This window comes from Magallana gigas, chromosome 1, assembly GCF_963853765.1.
Source record: "Magallana gigas chromosome 1, xbMagGiga1.1, whole genome shotgun sequence".
NCBI lineage: Eukaryota > Metazoa > Mollusca > Bivalvia > Ostreida > Ostreidae > Magallana > Magallana gigas.
This window is the reverse complement of record NC_088853.1, coordinates 15590610-15604822: the sequence shown is the minus strand read 5'-3', so window position 1 is coordinate 15604822 and position 14213 is coordinate 15590610. Positions and strand designations below refer to the sequence as shown.

Sequence of the window (14213 nt, the reverse complement as noted above, 5' to 3'; positions counted from 1 at the left end):
TTTCAGATGCTGTGATAAGGCTTGATTCTTTTTTTTAACTATATCACTATATTATTTGTAGAAAATAATATGACCATGGGTTATACACAGCAACCAACTGAAATCGAAAATATCTACTGTATAACTAACATTACATGAATTTTGTCCATGTCTACATAATATACATTACTACTCATTAATGAAATCTACTTTAAGTATGAAGAATTAAAGATGGGTATACCCCGATAAATGCTATATTTGTAACACAATAATTAAAAATCACTACAGTATTATAATAATGACGTGAAAAGTCAAATTCAAAACCAAAGTTTCATAAGGTCTACAATATGTTTATTCTACAAAATTGAATAAGTGATAAATATGTTTAAGGGTTAAGTCAATACGTCAGTCTTAGCGATATTGCATACGATTTGCAATGCAATGATACATATTCATCACTATTATGGGATAAGTGGGAAATACAACATTGCAACCATTTCGGTATTTGTAATTTTACTGACGTTTCACAATACGATGGTACAATTTTCTCCCGACCACCAGAGATGACAAGAGAATGACCTCAATGAGTTCAGTGAGAGTTAGCAGGCTGGCGCCCAGAAACAAGCCCATCTGTCCTCCCAACAAACCTACAATCACAAAGGAAGAAAAATAATCCAACAATTACTTGAAATTAAAGTTTTTTTGTGATTTGATGATAAGAGACAACATCTCAAAGAGGGTTATATTCTTGATGAATGGCGAACCAGCTCACAATGAGTGTGTATAATTCACAACTATATTCGACTTTAAAATTCAGCTATTCAATGCAGTTGAAAAACTGACGTTAAAACCTAGAGCTAATTTAAATCTCATTACAGTACTGTGGAATTTCCTAAAGAAGTTTGTGCATGTTTTAATTTTAGCAAGTTCAGCCACATCTTCGCTAGCCGAGGGTTTTCGGTCCAATTTGCTCCCCATAAACCCTTGGCAGATTTCATTACGAAAACTCGTCGATGTAGTGGCACTATCTAGCGAGCAACTTGAGTTGCGCCCCTTGTATATTTACCTTTTAATTGAATTAAACAACGGGCAATATGCACATCATGGCATTAATACAACTTGAAAATATGTTGACTACCTAATATCGGAAGATAATTAAATATGCTATTAAATACAAATTAAGTTATAGCCTAGGAAAAGCATGGAATGTTTTATTCATAGTGTTTTGAAAGGAACAGTGCCGGGAGTGAAAAAGTTGCCAATTTATATGAAAACTTCTTTTGCCATTAAACCATAAATATAAAGAAATTAAATAAAACGCAGCTCATTGAACCTTTAAAAGCAATAACCATAAGCACGAACGTATATACTAACGAGGTAGGCAATTTCTACATTCGCCATGTTTACTTCCCATGCCATCACGCGAGTCTTGACAAGTTGTAGAACTATGCTCAATCCCAGTAAAATATATAGGTTTTTAAAGCGATCTGGTTAGACCATCGTTGGGGAGGCACTGTACTCGGGAACTTGTGTCTCAACTTGTTAAAAGCACCAAATGTTTAACCAAAGATCACACATGTGTTTTCGTTTAAAGTTTATGTTTACAAGCACTGTGATTGGATCAGCTACTTGCAGCTGCAGCCAATCATAAAACGGAACTTGTCACAGAGTTTTTGTCATGAAATCTGCCAAGGGTTACCGTCCATGGGGATCAACGTGGACCGAAAACCCTAGGCTAGGGAAGATGGTTCAGCAACTATCTGTACGATATACATGTATAGTGTGTATTGGTAACGTAGAACGCCTATATATTGCGTCATAAACGATATTTCATTGTGTTTTATACTCTGTCCTAAGATATCCTTAAATCACATTTTGATTAATTACTCGATATTTATAAATACCTTGGAGTTCAAACGATGTCCATTAAAAAGTATGAAAATTTCCAAGATTTCTAAGTTTAAACGCCTCCTTTATCTAGCTTATCAGGTTTAAATGCATGACTAAAAAATATTATGTCTACGGGGATTAAAGATTACACCAAGCTTGCACGATGACGCTGAAATATTGCGCGAATTATTCCAAGTGACTTCCGAATGAAGAAAAAATGTAAACATTCCCAATTATTTCAATTGCACTTCTTTCACAGGTAAGTATGGTTGTATTAAAAATTGTCCAAATGTGCTGCATACATATCTTGATACAGACTATAGTGATTGGGACGCCAGTTTGAGAATTCGATGCTCGAAACAATCACTTCTTTTAGTTTCACGATTTATCTGGCAAAAGCTAATTAGGTCCGTCGTCACTAAGTATTTAAATCTGGTTTAAAACACTTAAAACCTTTTCACTATTCCTAAACAATACTTTAGTAAAGTTACACCTGAGTAATCACCGGACCTAAATGCAGACTTCATTGTGATACCCTGCGAACCAAATTGTTTAATCTACTGAGCAATTAGCAAACCATAAGGAATTCTGAAACCCATCGTAAACACTGTAAACACAAGAAATGTAACGTAAATTATAAGGTGGAAAGACCTTTAATTGTTCGAGAGCAGTAGTCTACTAATTTTTTAGATGATTTGTTTAGTTATGAAGTGTCTGTCAGTAAAGATGTAGTTCAGATAATAATTTGAACACTTTTCTGAATTTTTATAGATATCTCTTCATTTTAGGATATAAATATGTTGTGAGTCAAAATAACAAATAGGCAAAACCTCACTTGAAACATAATAGAAGAGTTTACTATGAATCGTAGATAATTTACAACCATAGAACTTTACATTTTAACTATTTTTTGCAGATTTCATCAAGTTCTAGGTTAGCCCAGAGGAATGATGTGTCAACGTTGCAACGCACCAATGATATCTTCAAAGCTGTACTCTGGTTTTTGCTCCACATTTAACACGTCAAGGGACTCAAAATAAATCGCCAGTTCCAGGTAAGTTTCCCTACAAAAAATACAAGTACCTTTGATTTTAAACACGACCAAGAATTATTAGATTTTAAGGGTTTTTTCGATACAAAAGAACCTAACAAAGCAATTCCCAATATTTTTTTTTAATTATCATTAACCCTACTTATTCTATATTTTTAGCTTCAATAGATAGTAATTGTAAAATAAAACATCAACTTCTCTTTCTCGCTCGGCTCTGTTTAAACTAGCTTGTATTCGCCACATTTAATTACGGGCATTTCAACATACTGGATTTTTCAAGTCATTAGTAAACTAATTGCTCTATAAAAAAAACTTTAGAGATGTTTTTTATCATGAATTGATAAAATATGTTCCAAAATCATATGTTTATTTCTTTATGTTCCAGGAACTTTTTTTCTAAGCAAAAGGTGGTTGAGGCGTCTTGCAGTGAATGTATTGTTCAGCTTACGATTATAATTTTTACAGAAAATATTGATGTTATTGAAACTTGTACAAAATTTATACAACTCGGTGGTAAACTATTGAGAATCTTATTGCAAACATCCATGTTTAATTATTTTAAATCATCTCCATATGCTTACTTGTTATAATGGGCATTACACATATATCTATATCAACCTGTAATTATGACATACATATCACCCCTTAGTAACCATGGTAACTGTACATTTAGAATGAGTGAGGGAGTGAAGTTTGTGTTCTGTCTTTTTGGTGTGTTTGTCCTTATATAAAGAACTATTGTATTGATTGGTAATAATAGAACTAAAGCATGGAAAAAATTATACAACTCGATGGATAAAAACCATACGTTATCCCAAATCATGGGAGAACAACCTATATTTTTATTTTGTAAATCAATTCGTGTATAGAACATCTATCATTGTGTGATTTTGTGTTTGCTTTATTGTAGTCGTTGAAGTCGTGTTTATATTAAATTGATAAGCCTGGCAAATATATACACAATTTCAACTCGTTGGATGAAGCACATATAAAATCATACATTTATTACATTCCTTCAGTAAATCCTCTTAATAACGCTTTGTTTTATTAACATTGCGCATCGGCGACGTTGCATACTGCTGACGTCACGGCCTACCTTATGTCTGTTATGCCCATTTCGTTAAGGACAGTCTGATAGTTCTTGGCGGGAAAATAGCCCGTGGACAGCCCCGCCTGATACTCATCGTACTCACACTCCGTGGGGCAGATACACTGTTCCTGGGCGCTTCCGTTCTGGTCAAAGCGCTCTGATGAAAAAATAATAGTCATGGTAGCAGAAGTTTTTTTATGCATGCACTTTGAATTGATGATAATAGAAGGATAAAAACTGTATGCGTCTAAACTAATCAGATTTAAGTTTTTAACATGAAAGTATCATTAATTGAATACTAAAGACCACCCTAAAACAGGTCACAATATAATTTAGTTCATCCCAAAAAAGCAAGCAAAAACTCACAGACTTAGCAAAAATTGCCCCTTGTAATTAAAGCTTAAACATAAAACCCTATCTATCAGTATTGGCCCGGGAGTTATAATTTTAACAGCCTGAATTTCACACTGTCTTAGGGAGTTTTATAGGACTCTCACAATGTGTAGAATTGTAATTCTTAGATTTTTAAACATATTTTTTACATGTATTTCAATGTTTAAATTTTAACCCCTTCTGTGACCCCTGCATTGTTTTTGGTGTGCAGTTTTAACAATTAAGTATCTATACAATCTAATGATGCTTGCGTAGTAATTTTGCAATTTGAAGCATTGTAGTTCTATGTTTAACTGTAAACCCCTCCTGAGGCCTCAGTATTGGTCCCGAGAGCAACAATTATAACGATGTAGAATTTTCATTTTAGTAAAAATATTGACATTTTTAGTACAGTGGTTCTTGAGAAGAAAAGGTTTTTTTAAATACATATACCCTATCATCATTGTGTTGCAATTACCTCCTTTTTTAAAAAAAAAGATTTTGCCATACGAATGATTTTTACAAAGCTTGGTTGCATTTGGCTCGGTCGTTCTGGAGAAGAAGTCGAAATTGTCAAACATTTACAGACGGACGGACAGTCTAACAAACGGACGAAAGACAGCCAACAGGTGATCAGAAACGCTCACTTGAAACTTCGATTCAAGTGAGCTAAAATGGAAAACATTCTTCATACTAGTGTTGTATACTTTTGTCACTTACTACTTTCAGATTTGTAGCAAAATGCCATTTTTGCCAGGGAACATATTGTTTCATTTCCTAAAATATTAAACAATACTAAGTGTTAGTATCATAGCATTGATAAATGAAAAATGTAACAATAATATCTCATTAATCAGAGAATTAAACTTTATATATTATATAAATCAGGGTGAATAATACATTTACGTTTTCCATGCATAGGTATGCTTAAACGATAAGAATGAGGAAATTTTTAAATCATAGATAATCTTAATCTCACTCATACAAATGATTAACCTTTTGTCGTAATATTTCAAAAAAATCTAAAGTTCGCCATTGAAGCGTTTTGACCTCGATCACAATTAAAAAGAAATACATCTATGATTATTTTTAAATGCAATTGTCTTTTTGAAAAGTACTTAACAATACAGGATTATTTATCACTTTTTATCATTATTATGTTTATCTCAATATGCGATGGATATCACTCTTGAGATAAATTTTTTATAATACACTGTGTGTTCTTCCGCGACGTGACGTCATAATTAAACAATACATAGGTTTTTGCGGTTGATTGACGTAGAATGAAAAAGCAAATAATAACATTTACTTGAAAAGTGTAGAGGTTTATTGTGAAGCATTTAACGTTGTTTCAATTATTTTTCATGAATTGATAAAAAATGTTAGAAAATGAAATGTTTGTTTGTTAAACTTCAAGGACCTTTCCATGCGTAATACTGTTGTTGTGCGGCTCACAATTAGAATTTTTACAGAAGCAGTTGAGATTAACAATTTACTTGTTAAAACATGTGTTAAAAAGAACCTCATGATTCGCAAAGGTATGTCACTTTTATCCAACTCGGTGTGTGTTTTCTATGTTTCTATGTGGGTTTTTTTTTGTAATAATATGATTGTATTTCAACTTATCAAATCATTTTTAGTACGTTGATTAATTGAAAACGCCCATCATTAAACCTTTATCATAAGGTGTTCGACATCCACAAAGTTGGAACACGTGGTCTTGTTTACACTCCCTCATACACGCTGTCTTGCTGTATACGTCATAGTACTGCAGTGGGTTCCTGTAATCCGGAGATTTTGTATCCACACAAAACTGGTTCCCATATATTTTGTAAGGACTTGGCAAATATCGATACTGTAATAGAACATATGTTATTTCTTCTTTTGTAATTATATTTCTTTTTTATAAATAAGTGACAGTATTGACTGCAAATTAATTTTCTTTATTTTGTTTAATTTATTGTATATCTTAATCTGTAAATATAATATACTACTAAATGCTTCATGCATTGATGAGTATCAACGGTTAGATCTTTTCATAAAAATTAGATGAGCTGACGTCTGAGTATCACATTTACAAATTAGACAAGTGGTGAATTATCAAAAATGGGTTCAAATGTGATCCTGTCTATTATGTTTTTACCATATTCCCAAACAAACCTGTCCGAATCATCAATAACTGAGGACAATAAAACTTTAAATGATAAAATCTGATGCAATTCAACAGGCATTCAAATAGGTTTGGAAAAGTTTCATTTACCTCCATTTTCTGAATAGAAGCGAACGTCGAGAAGCCAGGTGATACGAAGAAGCCTTTGTCAATAACATCGGGCTCGTCATTCTGGTCGTGGATAATCACCTGAATACCAATGAACAAATCAATTAAAAAGGCTATCATTATCCGTATCAGCAAAATCAAATCAAATTCACCCAGCTCGAAAATGTCTTTTTCGGATCCTAAAATTAAGTGCATATTGCCCCAAAATTAGAAGGCTCACATTTTTAAAACAAATGCATAATTTTTTGACCTCCCTAAATAATTTCTGTTTGGCCACTCCCCGATTTTACAAACAGCTAAAAAGCTCAAATTAGGTTTCAAATTTCTCTCTCAAGCTTTTTATTTTCTTTCTAAGCTCTATTTTCAAAAACGTAAAAATAAGGTGACACTTTCGCATAGGTCAATTTTTTTTAAAAAAAAGTTAGGTTTGAAATTTAAAAAAAAAGTAATATTTTGAATACACACTCATATTATTTGGTGGTCTATGTGTATTTAAAAGTTATAAAAAGTTCGATATCTTTTGATCTATCATAACTTCACTCATGTCCAACTACAGTACCGATCAGACCCAACCTAACAGAAAGTTAACCCAAACTAAACCCCGAGTTTACTCTGGGTTTACTCGGGGTTTACTAGAGTGGACCCAGAGGAAACACAAAGTAAACCCAAAGTAAACCCAGAGTGGACACAGTGAGTAAACCCAGTCAGAAGTATACTCCTGAAAACAGACGCTAACTGTGTATTTGGAATATACATGGGGCAGGTAGTAGGATGCTAAAATAAACCACGTGCCTGCTGCACATTTCAGAATGTACAGTTGATCTCAAATGCAATTCCCAAATAAATCCAAAGTAAACCCAAGGTAAACCCAAAGTAAACCCCGAATGGACCCAAATTTTCAAATAGTAAACCCAGAGTACGTAAATCCAAAGTAAACCCCAAAAGTAAACCCGGGGTTTAGTTGGGGTTAACTTTGGTGTTAGGTTGGGTCTGATCGGTACTGTATAAGTGGCCCTAAGAGTATTGCAAGAATCAGTGTTTCGTTAAAAAAAATATTCATAAAAAAGTAACGTATAGAATCAGTTTTGATTAGTTTATATCTGTATTATGAAATGTATTCGAATAAATGCAAACTTGCTACAAGATTTATTAGTCCATGCAAATGAAATAAATTCAGAGTTCTCGGGGCTCTCTAGAGCCCTTTGAGTTCTCTGTTTAGTAGGACCGCACAAAGTTCAAAACCCTCTTTTTTATATCTATACAATTTTGTCATGATCAGGACAGTTTACTGATACATAAATGTGCACAAGATATCCTTTTTAAACAATGAATAATGGGTATTTGTACATTTTCTTCTGGTTTCCGTTTTCGTTATTTCTCAAAGGAATGTGACGCCTGTTAAGCTTTTGTCAAATTAAAAAGATTTTCGATAACAAATTTTGGAGCGCTGGATGCAGATTTGCAAAATTCAACTCTGGGGGAGACAAGATAAAAGATTACACAAACTGAAATTTGGTGCGAACGAGAAAACAGAAAAAATATCAAATATGGAGCTTTGCATTGCCTAACAATTAAACATTAAATTTTCAAAAGTTAACCATATTCTGACAGTCCTAATTTAGAGCGCTTGTAGAAATTATTTTAAAAAGTCATCATAATCATGATCAGGAAACAATGTACATGACCACAACTTCTTTTTGAGCATTCATACCATTAATTTTAACACCACGCTGCCTATCTGTTCTTATCTTATACAATCGGTATTGACATGATTATGCGAGAATAAATTTTCTGTATTTAACTGGTTTTACATGTATTCCTTACAACTGGAACACAATGAAAACAACAATAGTGTAAATCAAAAGGACAAATAAGTTATAATAAAGGCATCAACACAATTTTTAGAATGTGGTGATTGGATTCTTTAAAAAAGAAATAAAAAATTAAATACCTTTATACCAGCTGTCATGATGTCATTATACACATAGCTTTTCTGATTTACAATCAGGATCAATAGCAAACCTGACGTACTTCCGGTTCGCGAAGTGATACGGTCACCATTCTTACTGACGAATTGTCGACCGTTGAAAGTGTAGCATACACCTACTGGAGTAATAATGGCCTCCATGTCGCTTTTACAAATTCTGTGTTTTCCATCAAAATTACAAAGCAAGAATAAATCTTCGATTTGATTGGCTGTATCATTTACCCATGATGCATTTATCGGAACATGATATTCGCTGTAACTCAAATTACGAGGTTCAGCATTTCCAACAAGTGCAGATTGGTACAAAAAGAAATATTCAAGATCAGGGATTTTGGGCAGAGTTTCATTTTTCAGTGGCGACGCACTACAAAATGTAATGGCGGGAAACTTAACGGACGTTTTAGTTTGCACCTGTGTGTTGATGATGGTGGGGTAGCTGAGGTAGTTTTTGACTTGTTTGTAACTTGTGTAGATTAAACAGCTTCCCATAACAATAAGTGCTGCAGCCCATATGCAGCTGAAATGATTGAAAAAAAATCAAATCATCACCAAACAAATAAAACTTCACAATGTACATATTTAAAGTCTCTATGTGCACGTGACATACGACGATATTAAACATTCGTGGAAAAACAATTTTGATCTCTCTTTAAAGCAATAAGAAGGAAAGAAAATGGAAAGGTGGACTTGTCAATCGCTCAAGTTCAACGTTAAGGTTACTTTATAGAGAAATTTTAAGTCCTGAGCATTTTCATTGATATTGCCAAATTACAAATTGGTGATACAGTATCTGATTTGGTGTCAATTATTTTGGACCACCCCATTTGTCTTACCAGCGCAGTCGATGACGCTGTTTTAGATTCATGTTCTTCAGTCCATGCATCGTCGTATTGTCCCGGTAGTCGCTCCACAGAACCTGAATATTATCGTTATCCACTTTCTTCCCCTTCAGGTCCACGTCATTGCAAACATCAAGCACTACCTCCGGACTTGGAAGATAGGTTTTCTCAACTCCGGTAACTTGGGATACGCTAGTATCGGTCTGTTCATTTATGGTCCCTACCCTGTTCAAACGGTTTGTGGAGGGCTTGTCAACAGTGGTCTTCATTTCGTTATCCATTGAGACAAATTGTACCTGATAATTTTAAGATTAAATCAGGATTATGGATTTATTTCATAAATATGTTACATGACATACATTTAAAAAACAAACGCTTTTATTCTCATTATATCAAACAGTTTTACTAATAGTAGTAAAAATGCTTGCATTTGTTACTTCTTGTTCCCCAAGTGTCCTATCAACTTATCTTTGTTTATGTGTGTTTGTTTGTTTTTGTTTGTTTTTTTTTTTTGGTTTTTGTTTTTTGTTTTTTGCTGTGAATGTTTTCTTATGACAATAAGGCGGAGCTGAAAAAGCTTAATAGGTTCATTCGAGGTTCGAGTTTCAAAATACTAGATTCGAGATTCCAAATTTGAGATTCAATATCAAAAATGACCTATCAAATCAAACATCTAAACACCTGTGGCCAAGTGGCACCAAACTGTTCTAAATAGAGATCGCCAATTTATGCTCTTTCCTACAACTAAATGTTTTTTTTTTCGCAAGTTGAATAAATAGTTGAATAAATTATGCAAAGAATCAATATAATTAGACTGGATAACTGTGTGCTTCGATAATCTAAGTATGTTTGCTCGCTCTGTGTCCATTCCCCAATGACATGTTTAAACCGGGTGTATTTCACCCATAAAAGCTTTTAACCCGTTACGTATTCGTCCCGATGGTGTTTTATCATTTGGTAGACAAAATGAGTATCTTTAAATAGATTATTGAATATCAAGCAGATCAGGTTACAATCAAGTAATTTTATGAAAATCTTAAGTCGAATTGGATCCCCGTAATCAACAATGGTTGTACGTGAAAGGGTATGTTGATCGCCCTATCTGACACTTTGAGTTTCTCCAAGTACCCCATTTCTTCCCGCATAAAGGACTCTTATGCACTGGCCAACTCTCCGTGCCAACTGAATATACTAATCTAAGTTGTGAAACCGTGGAAAATAAGTTCAATTTTGTTTAACTCATTTTTCGAACGGAATCCAATTAAGACGAAAAGTACGAGCGGACGAGCAGTGCTAAATTGGCCCGTCGAGTACATTGTTAAAACCCAATTAAAAAATTATATAATAAATGTCTGTGATGTATGAAATGCTGGAACGTTTTTCAGTCACTTTAGTGTCAATTACAAACGTTGTCGAAATTGTTTAATTATTATGTTATCTTTGTGTACATGTTATGCTCATAATCTCACAGTGTATCAAAAAATTTGCACCCCATTGCTTATCTTTCCTTACATTAATATCATCCCTAAAACATGGATCAATTTATATTCCTCTTTCTTTTTTGGTGTTTATTGTATATTGGCCGGCCTCTCTGTTTATTTAATTTTTTTTTTTGTAAAGTAAAGTTTCTTTTCTACAATCGGGGCGAATAATTTCCAGATTAAAACGCATCGGGGAAGAATACACACAGGACAAACACAGTTCGCAAAGAACACAGTATTATCAACAATTTAGAATTTTGTACTGTTTGGAGTGATTTAATAAAGTAAATTAAATCATTATAATACTATTCAAACCAACATATCAAGGATGATGCCTTGTATTACATGTAGTTGCATGTACGAGAATGCACCGAGGATCTTTATTTAGAACAGTTTGGTGTTGATAGGATACAGGTGTTCAGAAATGTGATTAGATTGGTTAATTGAGATTTTTTTTTAATGTTTTCTTATTCTTAAAATTGATGATGACCAAATCAAGATAAAAAGATACATATGAAGATTATTTGAATTCAATAAATAGAAAACAGATAAAACTATTTAAATATTTTAAGGAAAGTTTTATTTTTAAATATTTTTCGTTGTATGGTAGGTGACCGTTGCCATTGTGCTTTTAAGATAATGTTATAATATTATTAATATTCATAATAAAACGAAATAGATGTAGGTTATAAGAAATGACATAAATAAAGCAGTGAAAATCGTATGTCGTTGAAATTTTACACACAGAATAATGCTATCCTTGGAATTATTTTAATTAATTTTTGAATGAATCCATTATACCAATCTATATTTGAAATACTCGAAATGTCTAGCAAAGTTTGGTGCATTGTAATATGTTGAGATGGTCCCAGTTAAAAGCAGATGATAAAATTTGCTATTTTTAAGTTATATTTTAGAAAATAATAGATATGATCACATATTGCATTTTGTGCATTTTGCTTAAAAATGCTAATGTAGTATTTTTTTTTAATTTGCTTCGAAATACATACGGTTAAAAACAAGAGTTTGTTATTGTAGTTTTTCTGCAAATAAAATTACAAACCGACCTTCTTATATTGTAATTTCCCGAAAAATCGAATAATAAGCAATCATATTTCTTTCATGTATCTATATTGTTTTATTTTTTTTAAGAAATTGTGCCTTACCTCATTTCGATCTCGATCTGTTTCAATAATTTTAGGACCAGAAAATTTCTTGACATTATGTAGACAGCATTTCAAATATTCAAAAACGTGCGTTATCGACCCAAAAAGTTTATGAAAAATAAATTCGGTTTGAAAATATGTCAAAATAAATGAGTCTCTAAAGTTTGTTCTCAATTGCATTTCTTTTGTACAAAGGTAATAATTAAGTAAACCTCAAAAATCAATATTTCTTTATTATGACGTGGTGTGGTGGTTCTTCACAAATTAATATTTAATTCATAAAAGCAATAAAATGTAAAGCATTCGATTAAGGTGATATAAAATGTAATGGCAAAATCAATTAGTTTGCATTAGTGTAAATCATAAATTAGAGAAAATCAATGGCAGTTTTATTGTCAGGATCTATTTTTATGAAAGAAGCATATAGATTGTTGAAATTTGAGTTAGGAACTAGTTTAAATAAGCTTTACAAAAGATATCAAAAATTCTTACTGTGGCAGAATTTTAAAATAACTTTTAAAATATATGGAGTGAAAAGTAGTCTTGCATACTATCACTTTAAAGGGGCATGATCACGATTTTGGTCAAAAATTATTTTTTTGTTTGGATGTTTACTATACTTACGTAGGGAAATTTTGATAGGCCATCAAACTTTGAGCGCCATTCATAGAGTTGTAAGCGAGTAACAGATCCTGCAATTTTTTGCTACGAAAGCAAAGCTTTTGTTCACATTTTGAATGTTGAAGTAAAAAATCCAGTTTTAGACCTGAAATGAATGTCATTAACGGTAGAAACTGTCTATTTATGCTTAAATAGACAAATCAGCCTGAAAAAGATTTTTTACTTGTACATTGAACCTATGTAAACAAAAACAGGGCACGTTCCTTGTTTACATTGAAAAGAATTGCGATCGTTGTATCTTGCTAATAACTCTACAACTAACTCTCAAATTTCATTTAATCATAAGAAATGCATTCCTAAAACATTTTTAAAAATAAAATCAGAAAAATATAATTTCACCAAAATCGTGACCACGCAACTTTAACGAAATATAAAGAAATCCGCCTACAGATTTAGGAGATTTGAATTGATTACAAGCAGATTACAAGCAGCATTTTTTTGTTCACTGTGAGAAGTTCCTCATTAAATTTTAATGGCTCTCGTGCTTACATGAGATCGATAGTCATATGGACTTTACACGTTACTCATTTAATCAATAATCATTATGTCAATAGGAGCAATGGTTTGAATTTTCTATTCATCCAGTCGTTATTCTGAGAGCTCCCAGTGCTTGTCGGAGCTATGCTTGCTGTTGTTTAGTTAAGATATACCAATCATGAAATATTTTACTTTAAAATTTGAATATTGTTTTTAAATCTTTAGTAAATCTTTAGTAAACACAACGCTATTCCTTTACTACATACAACAGTCTACAATTAGCACAACAACCCAGCTCTTCTGATATAACAATATTTGGCCAAACATGTAAATGCGTTACCACAAATTGGGTTTATATATGTATATAAGAAATTATTCGAATACAAAGACACGTAGCCCTTCCAAAAAAAGTAATACACAATGTGCTTCATGTAACCTGCAAGACATAAACCACAACACCATCATCTGTATCTGGGGATAAGAAAAAAGTCACTTTATGCGGAAGGTGATGGTAATGTGACTGTGAATTGCGTTGAATAGAAAACAATAGCTCAAAGACAAAATGATAAGGTATATTGTCGTTTTAAACTGTGGACAATACATTTTTTTAAAAGTCACTTAATTCTAACAGCAATGTAATAAGTTGATGTTGCTTAATTGTAAAAAAAAAAAAAGAAAAGATTTTTTTACAACTAATCGGTTATCAATCGGTTATCAATTTTCATCCCTTTATTTAAATAAAGACAGTTACAACAGATGCTTTCAAGGTATTTTTATTGAAAAAGGAGAATAAGTCTCCTGAATCATGTTATTTTCAATGGCTATTGTGCTAGAGAAGATATTAACATTTTATTCAATTCCATTTTTGTTCTTAATGTTAGGTATAGATATTGAATAGAGTTTTGTATGAATATTTCACAAT

At 32.4% G+C, this 14213-nt stretch overlaps 1 protein-coding gene across 1 annotated transcript; it reads right to left on the bottom strand.

Moving 5' to 3' along the window:
- Positions 1-282: 282 nt before the first annotated feature.
- Positions 283-9767, bottom strand: LOC136275655 (acid-sensing ion channel 4-A-like). The gene is made up of 7 exons (XM_066085291.1): positions 9481-9767; positions 8870-9164; positions 6643-6741; positions 6057-6237; positions 4017-4167; positions 2842-2933; positions 283-626 (listed from the first exon to the last, which is right to left on the bottom strand). The coding sequence occupies exons 1-7, from the start codon at positions 9765-9767 to the stop codon at positions 493-495; spliced, it is 1239 nt and encodes a 412-aa protein (XP_065941363.1). The 3' UTR covers positions 283-492.
- Between the last annotated feature and the right edge of the window lie 4446 nt (positions 9768-14213).

Bases quoted from the DNA above. Each gene is read 5' to 3' on its own strand.
- LOC136275655 (XM_066085291.1), bottom strand. From the start codon at position 9,767: ATGGATAACGAAATGAAGACCACTGTTGACAAGCCCTCCACAAACCGT. The intron at 9,165-9,480 runs GTAAGACAAATG...CAATCATTTCAG, and splicing joins CAGCGTCATCGACTGCGCTG to CTGCATATGGGCTGCAGCAC. The intron at 2,934-4,016 runs GTAGGCCGTGAC...TATTTTTTGTAG, and splicing joins ATGGGCATAACAGACATAAG to GGAAACTTACCTGGAACTGG.